General features: G+C 50.0%; 2 protein-coding genes across 3 annotated transcripts in view; both read left to right on the top strand.

The window, feature by feature from the left end:
* The window catches only part of LOC139758744 (uncharacterized), a 57,640-nt gene extending 44,380 nt beyond the window's left edge, over window positions 1-13,260 (top strand). Inside the window, exons 2-6 of one of the 2 annotated variants that reach the window (XM_071680494.1) lie at window positions 555-928; window positions 1,970-2,061; window positions 4,885-5,808; window positions 7,507-9,470; window positions 9,621-13,260. In XM_071680494.1, the coding sequence (XP_071536595.1) occupies window positions 728-928; window positions 1,970-2,061; window positions 4,885-5,808; window positions 7,507-9,470; window positions 9,621-11,107 (4,668 nt within the window). In that variant the 5' untranslated portion in view covers window positions 555-727 and the 3' untranslated portion in view covers window positions 11,108-13,260. The remainder of the gene's footprint in view (window positions 1-554; window positions 929-1,969; window positions 2,062-4,884; window positions 5,809-7,506; window positions 9,471-9,620) is intronic. The other variant, XM_071680495.1, reaches the window with a different exon arrangement.
* Window positions 13,261-15,570: 2,310 nt separating this feature from the next.
* On the top strand, window positions 15,571-17,232 carry LOC139758745 (C-type lectin domain family 17, member A-like). The gene is made up of 3 exons (XM_071680496.1): window positions 15,571-15,758; window positions 16,193-16,381; window positions 16,881-17,232. The coding sequence occupies exons 1-3, from the start codon at window positions 15,701-15,703 to the stop codon at window positions 17,126-17,128; spliced, it is 495 nt and encodes a 164-aa protein (XP_071536597.1). The 5' UTR covers window positions 15,571-15,700; the 3' UTR covers window positions 17,129-17,232.
* The last annotated feature ends 2,612 nt before the right edge of the window (window positions 17,233-19,844 follow it).

Below are 19,844 nucleotides of genomic sequence, written 5' to 3'. Positions count from 1 at the left end.
GTAACGTACTGGAGACATCAAGTGGTAATTAAGTGATTCAGTTCCTTAACAAGGCGGGTGAGGGATGGTGTTAAAGAGGCCATGATGGTGGCCGAGCGCTGCCCTCGACGCCATGTGCCCCTGGCATGAGGCGTGCCTCTCCCATCCTGGATGAAAATAATATGAAATAAATGGAAGAATTAGGGAGAGAGAGAGAGAGAGAGAGAGAGAGAGAGAGAGAGAGAGAGAGAGAGAGAGAGAGAGAGAGAGAGAGAGAGAGAGAGATGAGGTAACCTAACATCCGTGGGATTCCATACCCCATCCATCTACCCCTTATAAACTACCTCCCACATCTAACACTCGACACGCACCTTTGTTTAAGGCCAGGACTCGACCCAACGACCACCCCCAGCAGGAGGAGGAGGAGGAGGAGGAGGAGGTCATCACCTTGTTGCTGGGACCAGCCTGACACGGGTCCTCGTGTGTACACACCAGGCAAGACCCCCCACCTCGGGCCCTACACCCGTCATGGAGGGAGGAAATGTTACTAATATGGTTTACTCTTCCCCTGACAGGTGCACCAGCGGACTGAGGACCACAGCGGTTTGACAACAGATGAGTTCAGTCCCTGCAGCAGCTGCAGACCAACTCCGGGCTGCCACAGATGTGAGAGGTCGGTGGTTGCAGGTACAGACTGGCAGTGGAGTGCCAGAGCAGATGCCAGGCCTCAGTGTACGCCAACAGTAAGATGAAGAGTCTGGGGTTCAAACCTTGGTTGGTGGCCCTCTTGGTGGGAGTCTACGGGGTGCAAGCATTCCCGACCGGACAGGAGGAGGCAACAGCTGATGCAACAGCTGGTAGAACAGCTGATGGAACAGCTGACTGGGCGGACCTGGACACGGCCGACACACACAACAGGTTCGCCGTCTTTCACCCACCCTCTCACCAGGTAAGACGTTCGTCCTTCACATATATGTGGTTTTCCCTGAATTTTTTTTTCCTGTTTCGTAAGATTTCCAGCATATTGTATCACAGATGAGAAATTGTATTATATATGAGAACCCCATATTCGATGTGAGTGTTGTGTGGCAGGTTTTGGTTCGGTTAAAACGTGACAGGTTTATAATGAGGCGGTGGGAAGGGAGAAACTGAAGCAAGACTTTGACCTCCTTGGCTCTCTGGTTACGTAGCCCATTTCCCAACCCTCAAAATACATGGGTTCGATATTTGAGGATAGATATATTTGAATTCTGCGAGGACTCCTAATGCCGTCGCACGGTGGTGAAAGTGATTGTAGTACGGTAAAACTACAACATAAATGTATCATTGTTCAATATACATTCACCATCATCAGGACGTCTAAACACACGCTTCCCTTCTCACTAAAATTGAGGAGAAAAGGAATATGGTAATACAGGCGTGTCAAGGGTGAAGCCTTGTGGGGGATACTGTCTGGGTAGAGTGTATCAGCAACCTGGTGTTGTGGCAGACAAACACACCACCCGAATATCATCAACAATTCAGTAAAGCTGTCGACCGAGAGAGAGAGAGAGAGAGAGAGAGAGAGAGAGAGAGAGAGAGAGAGAGAGAGAGAGAGAGAGAGAGAGGAGAGGAGAGGAGAGGAGAGGAGAGGAGAGAGAGAGAGAGAGAGAGGCCAGGTGGGAGCGAGGAGAGGACAAATGACTTCCCTGTAAGACTGATTCCGTGTGGAGTACCGTGCGTGCGTCTGTGCAAAGATGGGAGACAGCAGCACTAACGTGGCGGTGGCAGAGTCTTATGACAGTATTGAGGATGAAGACGACGGCCGGCCAGACCACTAGGGCCAGAGTTTACTGATCCAGTCATGTACAGTCTTTGAGAACCTCTTCTCCCAGGTTCGTCCAGCCCGTCCAGTCCCCTGCTGGCGCTTCGTGCGTGATGCTTTACGTAGTGGTCGGGCAAACCGATGTTCATGATGTCAGACTGTATCATACCTGTCTTGTTCTTCCAGACGACCGATCAGCACACATGGGTCCCCCCGCCCTGGTCCAGGCCAGGGGCTTCCGAACGCCGACCTAACCTGCCCTGGTACAGCTCCCCAAGGTAAACCTTTCCCCTCTACTGTTGGTCAGGTTCCTCACATTCTCCACAGCCTGATCCGCACACCAACAACATCACAACCTCCACTACTCCTCACTTTATTTGTTCCGTGCCACTATCCTCGGCACGGAACAATATCCCAAGCCGTTCTTTACCCCACCGCCCTCATACGACTCATGGAAGAAGTACAGTGATCTTCCTTCTGCCAAGTCCTCGAAGTTATCAGACGTCACAAGGACGGATACCGTACGGATGCGACAGCTCTCGTACCACACCCCCACATCCACCGCCTCCCCAGTATCCCCGGCGCTTCGAGTGTCCTTACCACTTCAAACACCTCTACTCATCAACAGTCCACATTAAACGTAAACCTCCGGGATATTAAGATCCCACACTGCTCCTCAGCGCACAACTTATCCTACAACCTCCTTTCCCCAGACAGTGACTCCAGGCAAACCCCATGACTATATGTCTCTCGCTGGTACAACGCATTTCCATAAGTCGTGATGTATAGATGACGTCAGACAAACGAAGAGTGTAACACACACACACACACACACACACACACACACACACATACACCTGTTGACACACCACACTAATTACGTGGTTTGTTCGTAATCATCTACATCATTAGATTTGACCTCTACAACCGAAAATTAGTATGAATGCTCCCTAACTGTCGTGAGGGGAAATTAACAAGCACTGACGTCAATTATCATTAAGGCTTTCTAATAAAAGAACCCTAATGAATTCTTTTACAGACCTTACACTAAAACCATTAACAACTTTAACCTTAAAGCAAACTTGAAATATTTTTCGATTTCAAACTTAACATACGAATACAAAACCTCACGATTTTTGACAATCTAAATTTCCCACATGACAGCAAATCTACTAATTATGACATCACAGACCACAGCCGCTATGGCTGCCGCTTTTACTATCCCAGTTCACGAATATCATGTCATTTGTTTCATGTTATCACAAAACTCATTTATAACTGTGATGCCTTATGTATGTATGTGTAAATTCTATCATAACCCATTTACAAACCTGATGCCATGAATGTTATGTGTAACCTGTGACAGACACACTCCATCACCACAAACACCATAATGTGATCCATGAATGTATAGCTTCACCAACCACTCTCTCATACCTCATCCAAATATATGAATACAAAACCCTCATTATATTATAAGCCACCTCGACCCAGGCTGGTTCCCAGAGCCAGTAGAGGTACCCCACATTCAAACACTATGATGTCAATGTCTAGCATATTTCTTATATGATTCCACTGGAATTCCATCCCATACCAGGATTATTCAATGTTATGGTTGTGTCTTAATGCTTTCTTGCGACATAACAATTTTGGCCTACGGATCAGCTGGTGGGTAACGTGCTGTATAAATATGCATATATGGCTTTGAGACATTGCTCTTCATCATGATTACATTATTGTTAGTTGTAACCAACAACTCAGGACACAACAACATGAAGGAATTCTCATGAAGCGACGATGGCTGTGGCAAACCGCAACCGCGCTGGAGATAGCCTTTTCAAGACATACAGGAACAACTAACACATAACAGTACATGCTGAACGTCCGCCATTAAATACGTAAGGACATGACGCATCTAAAAAAACCACTGACGCTTTATTGCCTTAATTCGCGTGTTGTGATCTACGTTAATAAACAGTGGGGTAACAGTGGGCTCAACTGACCGCAACACAAAGTGTTGATGTATGTACAGTGGATGATCTCTAATTCGAAGCCTAGTCCCGAATGTCTTTCAGAATACAAATCGATCCCTCTGGAGGGTGGTTCCTCCGTTGTTAAATGTTATCTGTACGTCGTATGTGTAAATACATACACTATATAGAATATACAAAAACATGTATTCACTGTGCTCGGCCTAAAACTGTCTCCGTACTGAACATGTACAGTGGACTAATGTAACAGTCTGGGGAATACGGAGATGAAGTGCCGGGAGCGGGTGGCTTCTCAGACGCCTTCATAAGGAGAAGAACAGGAAGAGGGGAAGATATCAGAAATAACGGAGGGAGAGAGAGAGAAGAGAGAGAGAGAGAGAGAGAGAGAGAGAGAGAGAGAGAGAGAGAGAGAGAGAGAGAGAGAGAGAGAGAGAACCTCCTGAGACTCAAACTTCGAAATCTCACGCGCCATTCTGGCGGGAACGTCATATTAAAAGGACATGTGCATTCTGGTTATTTCTTTCGGACTATGGATGGTCGGACTGGAGGTGTCATACCTGTACAAGCAAGCGGGACAAAGCTGCTCAAATATGCCTCTGGTCTGAGAGTTCCCTTCAAATATCAATTCATCATCACATGATCTTCTCATGTTCATCTGTAACTCTGGGTTTGTGTAGACTTACGAAAGTGAGACAGATGTCCAGATGGCGTTGTCGCTTTATGTCTAAAGAATGATTTACCGAATAGAGAGAAACTAAGCAACGCATGGAACACAACGCTTTGATCGCTTCAGCTAAGGTGAGTGTGTCTTAAGCTTCGGGGAAATCAGGGAAGTAGCTAAAGAGAAGATAGAAGTTTGTGACGGTAGCCAATAGCCTGCTTGTGCCAACATGTATACAATTCTTGACAAAGGTGAAAGCTTCAAGCAGCAAGTTAACAACACTACGTGCCTGCCTGCACTCGAAATAACTCGCACGTAGCCTCAAAGCATGTGGGTTACTAAGTGCTCTGTACTAACCAGCTAAGCCAGTCCAGTATTGCTTGTAATAACATAATGAACTAATACAGTGTTTCCTCTCTTTATTAGCAGCATTTTGCACTTCATTTCAGGAGTTTTCCTTCGAACTTTGACGAAGAAACTGTGACGTCGGATTTCGGCAGCCGCCTTCGTGCATCGTCTTCCTCACGATCTTTCCCGCCCTCTTCCTCCTCCTCCTCCTCCTCCTCACGACGCACTGCACTCTCTGCTGCCACCGACCGGCAGGATGACACCTCCCTTCACCCACCATCCTTCTCACGTGACTCATTAATTCCTAGCGGTAGACAGGCCCTCCCCACTGATCCACAGCCAGTACCCAGGTCCTCGTCATCCCGCCGCACCAGGCCCTCCAAAGCACGTGGATCCTCCAGGACAAAGTCTAACCCACACCCAGACGACGATCCTGCACCCACCTCCCCCGAATCATACCCAGCCAGACCTTCCAACCCGCGCCATGTTGAGACTAATTCCTTTCGAGCAAGGGGCAAGGCTTCCCCTCCCTCTCCTGACCCAGACCCTGCCGCTGCGACAGTCCCAGCAGCGTCCAACACACGACACACATACACACGCGCACCGAGAGACGACCGTAAGCTGGACGGCAGCTCTAAATATTCCAGAAATACAGGCAACCGGCGGCATTCAGAGGTGAACAGACAAGAAGTCAAGGCGTCGGGTAAGAAGGCTCCATGGGGAAGACGAGCGACCCAGAGAGCTCACACTGACGACAGTGAGGCACCATCACCTCCAGACTCCCCGGACAGAAGGAAAGACAGAATCGCCGGTGACCCAGCGGCGAGAGGGGCTGCGGCCGAACCTATGGACACCGAGGCGACGCAGTCAGCCAAGAGATACAGGTTCCTGAACCCTGTGAGGGGCACGGGCAGAGCCAAAGAGGAGGCGAGTCGACGAGAAGACACAGATTCTGTGCGCGACCATCCACAGGACACGTCCAGGAGAGACCAACACGACAGCACAACTGACAATGAACCAGACAGGTATGATGGTTGGTGGGTATGGCTACCACCAGGTGGGTTACCACCACGCGCTCCCCGGTAAGTATGGCTAGTGTGGCCACCACTTAATTATTTTATCCCTGCGGCTATCACGTCTATCCATGCTACGTGTACACGCCAGGTACGAGGCGGCACGATGGCCATTCCATGGGCTATCCTTGTAGTTGTAGCCAACCGTGTCTAGTCCTGGTGGTTGGTGAGCGGTAGCACCCCGTGAGCCATGGTGGACGAGGCGACAGGAGAGCTTGGCCAGGACTCCCTTCCCTGCACACTATCACCAAGTCATCGACAATCATTTACCCAAGGTGGTAGGGCGGCCTAGCTATCATGGCCACCGTCACTCAGCTCTGCCTCCCTCCGCCCTCCGCCATGTCAAGCACCACCTCCCTGAACACCCACCACAGTAAAGCATGTTTCCCCTCTCACTCCCGCGTGTTCTCGAGGTCCACCTTTACCTTCCTGTTTCACTTGCACGTCAATGTCTTCCACTTCCTCCCGCACGGAAAGTAGTTAATCCCTGCACTCGATATAGCACCCTCCTGTAGACCTGAATGTTGCATGTTTCACTTAACTTCGCTTAGAGCGAGCTACATCCGACCACGTGATCACCGAAAGCAAGAGTTGCTGCCAGAGATTACGACGAAGCTTTCGCAGTGCTGATGACGAAGGCGAGACTTGGGTACAACCCAGCCGGGCTGCGGGTCGACAGACTAGCCACATCACGACCCCGTACACTTGGGTGGTTGGCTGTTCTGGTTTTGGGCCCATCACCATCCAGGCCCCATGACCGTCGACGTCAGAGTAGAGTCCACCACCTGGACAATCTTGAACACGTTCTACTGACGTAATGGATGATGTCTCACACCACGTACAGTCTCACATGGCCCCTTTGAAACACTGACAAAATACAACTAGTGGACAAAAACACTGTCCAGTGTTTTCATATAAAAGTGTGGTGATGTATATTTATGATCAAGGATATAAATCTGTTTATGGAGCATATTTTGCTGTTTACAGAATCCCATTACATTCTGTGTCAGCAGAACATATTCTTTATATCTTAAGAGAATAATCTGTCCGAGAGACAGCATGCGTGCCTGCAGTTTATTACAGCGCGTAAGCGGGTAGAATGATCACCGAGTTCTTGGCTGTCACACCAACCAGGATATCACAACCAGGCTGATACACCAACCATGTTGCCTTACTACGCTGCCACACCAACCAGGTTATCATAAATGGGATGATCATACCACAGGCCATCACTACTAGGTTGTTATATCGACCAGGTTATCATGATTAGGTCAGCATACCAACCAGGTTATCACGACTAGGCTGCCACACCAACCAGTTACCACCCCGAGCAGGTTGCTTCATCAACAGCGATACCCGCACTAAGTTGTCCCATGGTTATCACAAGGTGATTTTGGTTATGAAGCATACACAGCGTCACCGTGGGGGTTGTGGCTGCCAGCGTCACGACTTTACAACTCAGAACGTTACAAAACGCGCCATACTAGTTTATGTTAGAGCATGGGATGAAAATTCATAGATGAGGGGCCCACAGGTATTTTACATGAAAACAATTTACTGGTATACTATGATTGTCTACTGTAATCCAGGTTTTACTTGGCACCTTCCATTTGTCCTTCTACCCTATAACTCTTGTACTTTCATCCGCAGAACCCCATCTTCCAAGCACCTTCGTCCACCTCCTCCGCGACCCAACCACAGCCTGAGGCTCCACCGCTACCAGAGCACCTACCCCTTCGAGTCTGAGGTCCGCGGGGATGGCTATCACTCCCGAATTAGGTTCGATCCCTTCGGCAGTGGCGTCCCCTTGAAAGACCAGGAGTCTCCGCGGGGACAGACCTTCGGCAACTGGGCGCTACCTCCTGCTCCGTCTGGCGGGAGAGACGCTACGTCTCAGGGCAGCCCTGCCTCCCACGCCGAGTCTCACGACTTCCAGAGTGGAGAGCATGGCAGGCGGCCAGGATCGCTTCCTTCTTCCACCTTCTCTCGGCCGAAACCTAGGCCTCCGCCCCAGGCTCATGAGAGCAGCGGGTTCCCGCAATCACCTGGGAATGGCCAGCCATCGAAGTCAGATACTCCTGCGCCAGCGGCTGCCACACCCTTCTTGAATCCTGGGAAAATTGTGGGGGCTCAGGATGCTGCTGCACCATCTGTCGCACGCAAGCCCGTCTCCCACACACAACACTCCGACTCTCGCACCTCTCATGAGAGAGTTCCTTCCAGTTTCGACTACGATTACCCGAGCGTCGCTAATGTCTTCGACGACGGTCCAGTTTTCGAGGAACACTTCGACGTGCCGGAGTCAACCGCCGTCAGAAGGGAGTACTGGCCGGCAGATGGCCCACACCGCCCTAAAGACGACGGGATCCACTCACCCCTGCTGCCCCCCACGCCAGACGACGGGCAACACTCCTTCCCTGCTCCTCCCCTGACCCCCGTCGGTAACCTAGACTCGTCTCCACCAACAGACCCTCAAGACGTCGGTCTCGCGGGGGCGACTTCGCCACAAAAAGATGAGGCTGATCCAGTCGTTAGCGACTACCCCGTCGACTACTATGATGACCTCTACGACGAGTTCCTGGACTTGTACTACACCTTGGAGGGTGACTACAGCGAGGGAGACGACTCCCAGCTCCCCTCCGAGTCTCCAAGTGGTGATGGTCAGCCTCACACGACGACAACAGGCACCACTGCAACCACGACAAGGTTCGCGGCTACTCTACCACCCTCCAAAACCAGGGCAACCTCAACCGCATCGCCACCGCCTTCAACGACGACGACAACTCCGGCACCACCAAAAACGACAACTACAACCACTACAACTCTACCAAAAACGACGACAACCACTACAACTCCAACACCTCCACCAACAACGACGACAACCACTACAACTCCAGCACCTCCACCAACAACGACGACAACCACTACAACTCCAGCACCTCCACCAACAACGACGACAACCACTACAACTCCAGCACCTCCACCAACAACGACGACAACCACTACAACTCCAGCACCTCCATCAACAACGACGACAACCACTACAACTCCAGCACCTCCACCAACAACGACGACAACCACTACAACTCCAGCACCTCCATCAACAACGACGACAACCACTACAACTCCAACAGCACCACCATCAACGACAACAACCACTACAACTCCAGCAGCACTTCCATCAACGACAACAACCACAACAACTCCAGCAGCACCTCCATCAACAACCACTACAACACCATCAACAACCACTTCCACTAGTACAACAACTGTCAATACAACTAGTACATCCACTACAACTCCAGTTCCTTCCACGAACGCCACAACAACCAGCGCTTCAGCGTCCACTTCAAGGAGCGGGCGCCGTCCGTGGTCCGTAACAGGAGGCGAGCGTCGTCCGTGGTCCACATCGGGAGGCGAGCGTCGTCCGTGGTCCACAGCAAGTGGAGGGGGCCGTCCGTCAGACGGCAGGCGGGGTGGGGGACGGCGGGTAGGTGGGAAATACTCGCAGGGAAGCAGGTATCATCCCCGGGGTAGTGGGTCTGCGGCGCGCGGGCAGGACGCTGCCGAGGTGAAGGCAACCTCACCGTCCACATCGAACTCCCGCAACAAAGGTTTGTTCATCAAATACTTAAAACTCATCTGATTTCCTGATTGCATTCTATTCTACAGCTGCACTATATAAACTATGATGCCTTTACTCTTCTGTTGTGCCATGTCCGCCCTTACAGAACGAGTCTTACTTGTTATTCTTCTCTTTGCAGGAGGAGCGGCTAGCGGGGCGCCCATCAGCCTGTCCGAGATCATGCAAGCCATGGATATGAGTCTGCCACAATTCCTGGTGGCGCTCAAGGGCCACGGTCTGAGTCTTAAGGAGTTCACCACCAGCCTCCAGGCGAAAGGTCTCACGCAGAACGAGTTCAGGAAGACGCAGGGGGACCTGGAGTCCCTTCTGAAGGTCATCACAGAGGACCTTGACTCGCCAAGTGACCAGGGTGATGATGGATCGACCAACGAGGAAGAGGGGACTGATGGGAAGGGAGTGACTCCCCAGACTACCCGGAGGCCGACAACAACGACCTCAAGTACAACTACCACGACTTCCACTACTACAAGTACCACAACAAGTACCACAACAAGTACCACAACAACCACGAGTGAGCCAACGACGGCGTCCCCATCCACTCCTTCCCCGAGACCTAAAATATTTGGCTTCCGCCCGGGAGGAACACAACAGTTCTCTGACGGGAAGGCAGCCAATGGAACCACAGCAGAAACCGACGATGAATCCCCCAAGGAAAAAGCTCCTGTTCCCATTAAACTGGACATTGCTGACGTCATGAAGGAGAAAGGCTTGAGCGCCTCTGATATTCTGCACGACCTGGGCTCGCTCTTCACTATGGCAGAACCTGACGCTGCCAACGAGGCCAAACCTGCACAGGAGAACAAGAGTGCCGGCGAGAACATCACGACCTCTGCCGACACCAAGGAACCTGAGAGCGCAGACGACGGGAAGAAGAACGCGACTCAAATCCTCGAGACTAATGACCTCGGTGTATCGTCCACCGTGAAGCCCTACACAGTGCCGGACATGCCCGTGTCCCTGCGGCCATACCGCCCCTCGGGTGGGTCGGAGATGTACAGGCCAAGGCCCTACAATCCCCCGGGTCAAGGGGGGACCTGGGGTGGTGGCTTTGGCTCTCACCGGAGCATCATCACCAACAGACTCCACACCACCCAGAGACCCACGCTCCGCCCGCCTTACCAACCGCGAACGACTGCAGCAACCAACGACCTGTCGTCCGTGCTCAACACCCTCCACAACTCGACGACCAGCTCCAGCGGCAACGAAATCTTCTTCGGTCTCCCGCACGATCGCGAGGAGTCTCACCCTGACCTCGAGGACGACCCCAGGTATTCAAAGGGCGACTACTTCCCGATCTACGATAGCGACCCCGACTCGCTCAACATGTCCACGAAGAGTGCCATCCTAGCGGCGTCCATCCTGGGAGGCGTGGCTATGTGTGTCTTCCTGGCCATCCTGGTGGTGGTTATGTACCGTGGGCGTGCCAGGCTCCGACGCACGCCCCTCAACATCCCCAGCGACGCCTCCTCCTCTTCCACCCCGCCAATATACTCCTCCAGGATAAGCGGCGGTAAAGGACTGCATAAAACGTCTGGATTTTGGGGCACACTCAAAAAACGCTTCGATCCTTACTCTCTCAGTCCAACCCCTACCGTCATGACCTGAGTGGCGCTACCATAAGGAACCCTCAGGAACTGAGTGGTGCTACCATCATGACCTGAGTGGTACTACTGTTACCAGACTCTCAGGTGCCTTCAGGACCTGAGTGGTGCTACTCTACCATCAGGAGCATTCAGTGTGGTGGATCTGCCAGAGGCGGCTGGTCAAGCCTTTGGTCCAGCGCCAGCCCTGGATGACTGACGACTAAGGCTTGCCATAATACAACGATGGTTGTGACCTTCTCAACCAGCCTGCGCGACGCTGACGGAGGAACACAAGTTCCCCGTCAGCGTCAAGCGTCGGCCTCGCCACGAATAATCGGTGTTGGACTGAAAATGCGTTTTGTTATATATATCATCCTTCGCGATTCTGACCAGAAAAAAAAAACGATAAACTGCAACGGTAATGCTCTACCGTTGATATACGTATAAACAGAAGGAGCCCACTACAAACACTAAGCGATGACTGTGCTCCAGTGAACAAGAGATATGTGATCGAACACCAAGTGACAAGTGAGCAAATCGTGTGTTGTAAGATAGAGGTTCAGCAACATGTATTGAACCCAGACTAAGGGATCTGCTAACTCACGTGCATTAGGGTTTCTATTGATGTTACCGTCCTGGTGTAGTGTCTTTAAGTGTTCTTATAACTTGTGACGGCAGTCTCTCTCTCCTACTATGTGTACTTATACTTGTAGTGATTCATTTCCTTGTCTATGTCCCAGCAACATCATGCGGGTGTGTCACACTGTGCAACATGCATACTGTGCATAATGCAGGTGTGTGGCACTGTCAGGCAGGTGTGTGGCTGTGAACCATGCAGATGTCTGGTACTATGCAACACGCAGATGTTCTACACAGTCCACCAAGCAGGCCTCACACCTGCTTCTCACAGGTGTGCACACGCGTTGGGTCGTGCCACCCAGAGGAAAACTGACTGTATATAACACTGCACTGTATATTATCAAGCAGATGCATCGCGTGTCGCATCATACATTCAGACCATGAGTCAGTTACCTTCAAATAGTGCCGTGTCAGAGGTCATGACCTGGAAGGGGTTGGTGAGGTCATGACCTAGAGGGGGGTTGGTGAGGTATGGTCCTGGTTGCAGAGGTTCACACGCCACCACTCTCCCCTCACGTCTGAAACATACCTGCGATCATATATCTTTATTTATTTATCTCCCGGCCCTCCGGAGGTCTGGTTCACTTCATGTAGACATGTATTAAAAAAAAATCCCTCTGTTGATAATGCCAAAGTGTTCGGTAATGCTTTTTGTTGTTATATTTATTAATAACGGATACGAGAGATGGTTTGTTCTCCATGTTGACGTGTTGTTAATGTGCCAGTGTGGGGGTTTGTGTTTAAGTTTGTGTTTAGTCGTTGATGTTGGGCTGGTGTGTGGCACCGCCACAAGTACCAGGGGAAGAGCAGGTGTGGGGCACGACCACCACCACTGCCAGCCAGGTGAGCAGCAGGGGTGGGTGTGGGGGAGAGAGAGGTGTTTATGACGCCCTGCACAAGGACAATCAAGATCTGGCCTGGCATCATCCCTATCTCTCCTGCAGAAGAATCACCCATCCTCACCCGTAACCTGTACCTCCCTTCTTTCCTTCCCCCCCGAGACATTGCAGCAACAGGGTGTTCGTGACACAACAAGAGTGGATCTCGAAGTCTCCACACCGCACTCCACACAGAGGAGCTGCACTCACATCTTGGAGAGTGAAATTCAGATAAAATCTAACACACGAGATGGTTTGGTGAGACAAGATGTCCACAAGTGTCACGTTATCTTCGTGTCTGGGCGCTCCGTACCCAGGTGGTCTAGCCACACTGCCAGCCATATGGCTACGACAATCACGTGTCTAGTCTTGGTGAATCCTCAGTGGAGCCACTAGTATCTACCTGGTAGTTACCTGGGAGCCACTAGTATCTACCTGATAGTTACCTGGGAGCCACTAGTATCTACCTGATAGTTACCTGGGAGCCACTAGTATCCACCTGGTAGTTACCTGGGAGCCACTAGTACCTCATGAACACGTAGAGGAACGTGCCTTGGTCGGGGCAATCACCCAGGAGGGGCACAGGGAATTGTTACACAGATGATAGTGTTGTTTTCGACGTATTTATTGTTGATACGAATAAAGTAAGTTGTACGTATGTTGTGTGTATTAGTCCCCAGTACTCACCTGAGGTCTCCTCACGTCTCGTGACACCTGAGGTCTCTCTCCTCACGTCTCGTGACACCTGAGGTCTCTCTCCTCACGTCTCGTGACACCTGAGGTCTCCTCACGTCTCGTGACACCTGAGGTCTCCTCACGTCTCGTGACACCTGAAGTGACTTCGAAGCCAGTACAGGACGTCAGTGAGAAAGATAACACTGACATACGGGTTCTAAAGATTACATTCCAACAAGTCTATCATCGTCAGTGCTCACAGAACGAAAAGGGAATTAGAAGAACGAATACTGGCCACATATCACTTGCACGTCGCGGGAGGGTATACAGACGGGCAGGAGCTGAAGGGAATGGAATTCCTCCCCTCCTGTGTGTGTCATCATTCCCTTGCAAAAGAAGGAACACAGAAATGAACCAGTTGACGATTTTTCCTCCAGGAGCCTTAGAGGAAAAATCAGCTATTCATGACTCTACCTCACTGAGTCGGAAAATGGCGAGCAGATATGAAAGAAAATGAAGAGATGCGGTCATGTAATATACACACACATTCATGTATCATCATCATTCAATCATAATCATCCCAGAACCTCTTTTTAAAAAAGGACCCCTGGTGTTAACCCAGGATGTTTTCCCAGACGTTCCTCCATCCCAAGGCTGCGCTACCTCCAGCATCAGTGAAAAGTAGACAGTCAGGGAAAGATACATACAAACACACACACACACAAACACACACACCCACACACAGACACACACACACACAACTCTTAATCAACTGGTCCATTACCCAACTGGAAATGAAGATGGTATGATGCTTTTCATTATATCTATGGAATCCAATCATATATTTGTGTCGAGTTGTGCACCTCAGAAGTATATGGTCATCATTACTGAGCTTAAGCGACCGTGTGATAATGTCTTCATCCCTCGCACGGTAACGTTGGTTAGGTTATTCCTTTTTTCTTTCCAACAACCATCACCCTAACACTGGTGTGGTGGAGATACATTTGACCTGAACCTTAAGCATATGGTCATCAAACGGGTCATTCCTTAAGGCCAGTGGTGTCGAGGCTGTAGTGAAGATGAAAGTGTAGTGAAGATGAGGGTGTAGTGAAGATGAAAGTGTAGTGAAGATGAGGGTGTAGTGAAGATGAAAGTGTAGTGAGGATGAGGGTGGAGTGAAGATGAAAGTGTAGTGAAGATGAGGGTGTAGTGAAGATAGTCTTTGACCTGACCCGTAACAATCAGGTCAAAGGCCGGTGGTGCTAAGGGTGTAGTGAATACTATGGTGGATATGGCTCTTAAACTGACCCTTATAAGTCTGGTCATAGGCTAGTGGAGTCCAGGGTGTACCGTCCGTCACAATGGGCATCACCAGCCCTGAGTACCGTCACAGTGGACCCTACCATCACTGGGAAGCACCACCACCACCAAGTGGGTGACGTCAACCTTGCGCTATCATGTTGTGGCATGACATGTGCCATTACCGAGGACATCAGGTGTTTCCCACCATATTTATCATACCTTATCAGTGCCTGAGAAACGTGAAGGTCTGCAGGACCTGTAACGTCAGCAGGCCCTATAAAAGAAAGTATTAAGAGATATTCCTCGGTCACAACCGATGATTACCAGGGAACAAGTGTCATGCATTCAGCAGCCTCGAACGCTGTGCTGAATAGAATTACGATAAAAGATAAGGACTGCAATTAGAGCATAAATATCCATCGCTATTCACAATAAGGAATCAAGTGAAGATTAGGAAGGTGTAATATATATATATATATATATATATATATATATATATATATATATATATATATATATATATATATATTAACATTATCAGTTGTGCACCAGACCAATGATGATACAATCACGTCTTACGACCAAACCAGTAGCGACAACGGCAACAGGTGCACGTGCGGTGGTACACACACCTGGGTCGTCCGGCAGCGTTATGCCACACCTGAGGTGCTTCTTCAACCACAGGGGTCGTCCCCTAGTCTCAAGGGTCGTCTGTCAGAGTTAAGACACACGTGAGGTGCTTCTTCAACCTGAGGGGTCGTCCCCCAATCTTAAAGGGTCGTCTATCAGTGTTACGAAACACCTGAGGTGCTTCTTCAACTAGAGGGGTCGTCCCTTAATCTTCAAGGTCGTCTATCGGAGCAACGACCCACCTGAGGTACCTCTTCAGCCACAGGGGGTCGTCCAGCATCTGGAAGCTTGCGTGGCTTAATGTGTGTCTCATTTAAGAAGTGCTGGCACCTCGAGCCTCCGGGGGGTCCATATAACAGAGGTGACCACATCGTAAACTGGCACACAGTCGCAAGCAACCGACCGTACACCGTGCTGACTACCACGCACTCCAGTGTCAGTACGACTCACCTCCTGCCTCACTAACCCCCAGGCATTAACAGGAGCCACACATGATGGGGTCCCCAGCGACAGGCCTACTGCTTCTCTTCATCGTGAGAACATTCGCGGGTAAGATGCCGCCTCGACCAGACATGCGTCATGTCAGTGAGGTGAATCGTTGACATGATCACTTACAGCCTGCTAGGTTAACAGTGGCCGGGTATTGTTGTAATCTCAGACTATTTGGCCAACATGGCAAGTTATATATCATAATGGTGCAAGTCTTATTACTTCCATCTCTGAGGGTGTCGGACCCTAGACTTTTCTCAGTAACAAGCTATGCCAACATGTAGACACTCTGCTCGTCCAGCAGAGTATGGGAACCATAAGACGCTCCTAGTCCACATCACGAATACACTAGATGCAGGGGAAGGGGAGGGATGGGTGAGGGTAAACCTTGAGGTTTATCTCAATGAAGCTTTGCAATGTTATCAACACTTTCCTTGCAAACCCTCTGAAACTGACGTGTGTGTGTGTGTGTACCTTCCTGTTGTGGCTGCTAGCGACGCAATGCCCGGAGCCCTTCCAGCTGCTGGGGGAGAACTGCTACTACTTCGCGACGGAGACGATGTCCTGGGAAGAGGCTCGGGACTACTGCAGGTCGCTCTCTCAGAACTACGCCTCTGACCTGGCCGTGTTCGACTTCACTTGTGACGACTACCGTCACATCTTCGCCCACATGTCCGTTACAGGTATATAATCTATCTCGTCACTCTATTAAAACAGGACTTGGTCATGTGTCTTCCATGAGCATAAGTGACCAGAGTAGGACTTGCTCATAATCTACCAACACTTGCTGGACCAAACGAGACAAAACTTGACAGTTCTTAACCCAACATTTCTACAAGATGAACGAGACCTCTCACATAAACCCCTCAATACTGTGTCGTCATTCTCATGCTGAAATGGTCTGTTGCTTCCCTCACTGCACGTGTTCATGCCAACGGAATTCCTCGCCAACTGCTACCTGTACCACGCCTGTACAGACCACCACACAACACCACTGACCCACTGCAGGTCTTCATCAACACATACACCTCACCATCATATACAAAGCCACCTCCACACCTCCCGAAGTCTGAGAACTAGAAGTCTTGCAAGACATCCTCTAAACACACGTCAGAGAATAGCAAGATGAAACACTGTCCCCAGGCTAACGTAGATGACCTTTTGACCTCTCTCCCCACACAGCGATTACGCCTGCGCACTGGATTGGCGCCAGCCAGCTAGGTCACCAGGGGTACTGGACGTGGATAGACTCCCGACCCATGGACCTGTCTGCTAGTTACTGGCGGGAGGACGAGCCCATGTCCACCCATGAGTGGAACTGTGCCCAGATACTGAAGGAGGGAGGCTTCCAGAGGTTCTGCCTCATCTCAAATAACTGTTCCAACTCCCGTCACTTTGTCTGTCAGCTGGATATGCATGGCAGACGGTAATGCCGTGTGTGTGTGTGTGGTTGTGTGTATGTGTGTGTGTGTGAAAGGCCAAGCATCAGAAATGTATACAATAAGCCCATCATTTATAATAAATTGGAAGCGGCTGTGTTTCTTTAATTGTCTTGCTGATGACCCAACTACCTGTTAACAAAATGAATCATATCTAACTACTGTCAGGACAGGACCACATAACACGTTCCTGGACTCAGGTGATCCCTCGACTGTACAATGCCTCTTCTCACAGGGAACTCATGCTATGAACTGTGAGGCCTCAACACTCGTACCAACAAACAACACTTGTTTCATATTGCCTCTTACAACCAGTGATCCACATCAAGTTTCACCTCTCATAACGGGAAGTTGAATTACAACCACTCTTATAAATCCCTAACCCATCCACATTTCCTCTCAATAATACGTAGCTCGGGTTACAAAGTACAAGATAAAGTACATCACTTAAAGCGCACCTTGCTTCATACTAGTAACTTGTTTACATTATACATGAACACTTATTCACAAAAGGGAAAGACACAAGAAGGAAGAGTGCTAAGGTGTCTGGGGGGAGAGAACGAGATAGCACAACGACCACTACTCGAGTGGTCAGTCTTCACACACAAACTGTGGGAGGCAGCAGATAAACGTGTGCCACGGGTCGGACCCCCACGGGGGAACGGACGCGGGCAAACAGCCCCAGCAGAACAATGTTCCAAAATGATGCCTGCAGAATGAGAGAGAGAGAGAGAGAGAGAGAGAGAGAGAGAGAGAGAGAGAGAGAGAGAGAGAGAGAGAGAGAGAATGATGATGCCAGGAGACATAAAGAATGGAGGATGAACCAGCCCACACACACACATATATATATATATATATATATATATATATATATATATATATATACCGATGGTCGACCAAGAAGGGTCGTACTTCTGTTACGGGTAATACTAACACAAGATTGTACGATCAACCTTTACTTTGACGCGCAAGGACATATAAGTCTGGATTCCTCCCAGTCCACTGGGTGTGAAAGTATGTATGAGCAGCACTCGATTCAGACACTGGGCACCGTCAGGTCTGGGTGACGTCACCAAGGGTAACAGTAACCTCAGCCTTGGGGACCGTCGCCAGTGGGTACCGTCGCCAGTGGGTACCGTCGCCAGTGGGTACCAATACTGGTGAGCGACGGATCGCCACCAATGACGTCATATGATATCACCTCTGGTGAGGACAACAGGCACTTCCCACAGGGTTTCTCATACTCTATCAATATATGAGGAGCTTCAAGGACACCGACACTGTGATCCCACTGAAAACACTCAGCATTGCTGGGTTTACTGGTAACACGTTACAGAGGCGAGTGTTGCAAGGTCTGGATGAACGATAAGTTCTGGAAATATCTCCGTCTATATCTATATCTAAACATCTATCTCTCCATATATCAGTTCTTCCCCACCTTCCCTTCCCTCCAACTCAGAAGGTGCCATCAATAAAATCATCAACGGAGAGCTATGGTGACATCACACAGCATGAAGTACTCCCTTATCCATTTCCTACCACCCACTCTCCCACACCACCACCGCTCACCCTCACACACACACGCACACACACACACACACACACTCGCGCGCTGCTTCCACTCTGAGCGAGGCCCTCGTCAGCACTCAGGAAGCGTTCCTGACACGCCATACAGAACCTCATGAATGGATCACTCACAAACTGTGTCTGTATCCATAAATACGTCAAATACTGTCACGTTCTATATACGTTCCGCCAATGGCTGGTTATCCAGAGGGTTGAACACACCCTCCGACTCTCCCTAAGCCATCTTGTTCGTCATCAACAGACGGTTGACCAATTCCTCCCACACGATCGATCACTATCCTCCACAACATCTTGTCAGTGGGACACTGGAAGAGTTGATGTCTTCGTCCGATCATCAGCCATCCAACCACTTTTCCAGCCTCCAAGACACACTTTCCAGATCCACTTGTCCAGCAAACCCTAGCCCCTCATCACATACCCTCTCTTCTACTTCAGTTCATTTCCTTCCATATAAGTTCATTATGATCCATCTATTCATTCTTTTATTAACGAAAAATTCATCTGCTGTCCCTTTCTTCATCCAGACCAACTGGTCTGTACTGTATTTTATAATCTACAGTCTTTACTCTCCTTATATCATTATATTCAGGCAGATCCACCTTCTTACCCTCACTCACCCACTCATGTAGTGGCTGATCATTAACATCAGTACCATGGCTGGCTGCCCCCACCAGCAGAGCTGTAACCCACCAACACAGTGGCTGCTCAGTGCCTTGTAATACAGTCACTGATGAACTCCTCTCCTCCCCCGCAATAGCTGGCTACTTCTCTCAATACACTCCTCCCACCACTTTTAAAACACTCGGCCTACCATCCCAACTCACACCAACCCACTAGGACCACTGCAGTGGTTGATCCACTACAGCACCACTTGCTAACCATCTAATTCCACAGCAGCAGGTGGCGTTTCTCGCTATTCCCTAGAGCCTTATCAGGAACACGTTCTTGCCTTCTTTTTCAATATCCTTTGGGTTAAACTGATAACAGACCAGAATTGTTGTGTGGATATCGGACAGCAAGTGTGGCGGGTCCCACCGTCCACACACACCTTCCCCCTCCCTCAAACACACACACACACACACACACACACATACACACACACACACACACACTGGCCTCA

Source organism: Panulirus ornatus, chromosome 31 (genome assembly GCF_036320965.1).
Source record: "Panulirus ornatus isolate Po-2019 chromosome 31, ASM3632096v1, whole genome shotgun sequence".
Taxonomy (NCBI): Eukaryota; Metazoa; Arthropoda; class Malacostraca; order Decapoda; family Palinuridae; genus Panulirus; species Panulirus ornatus.
This window is presented reverse-complemented; position numbering and strand designations above follow the sequence as displayed.

Excerpts from the sequence above, each read along its gene's own strand:
- LOC139758745 (XM_071680496.1), top strand. The coding sequence starts at position 15,701 with ATGATGGGGTCCCCAGCGACAGGCCTACTGCTTCTCTTCATCGTGAGA. Across the intron at positions 15,759-16,192 it reads CATCGTGAGAACATTCGCGG|CGACGCAATGCCCGGAGCCC; the intron begins GTAAGATGCCGC and ends TGTGGCTGCTAG. Across the intron at positions 16,382-16,880 it reads CGCCCACATGTCCGTTACAG|CGATTACGCCTGCGCACTGG; the intron begins GTATATAATCTA and ends CTCCCCACACAG.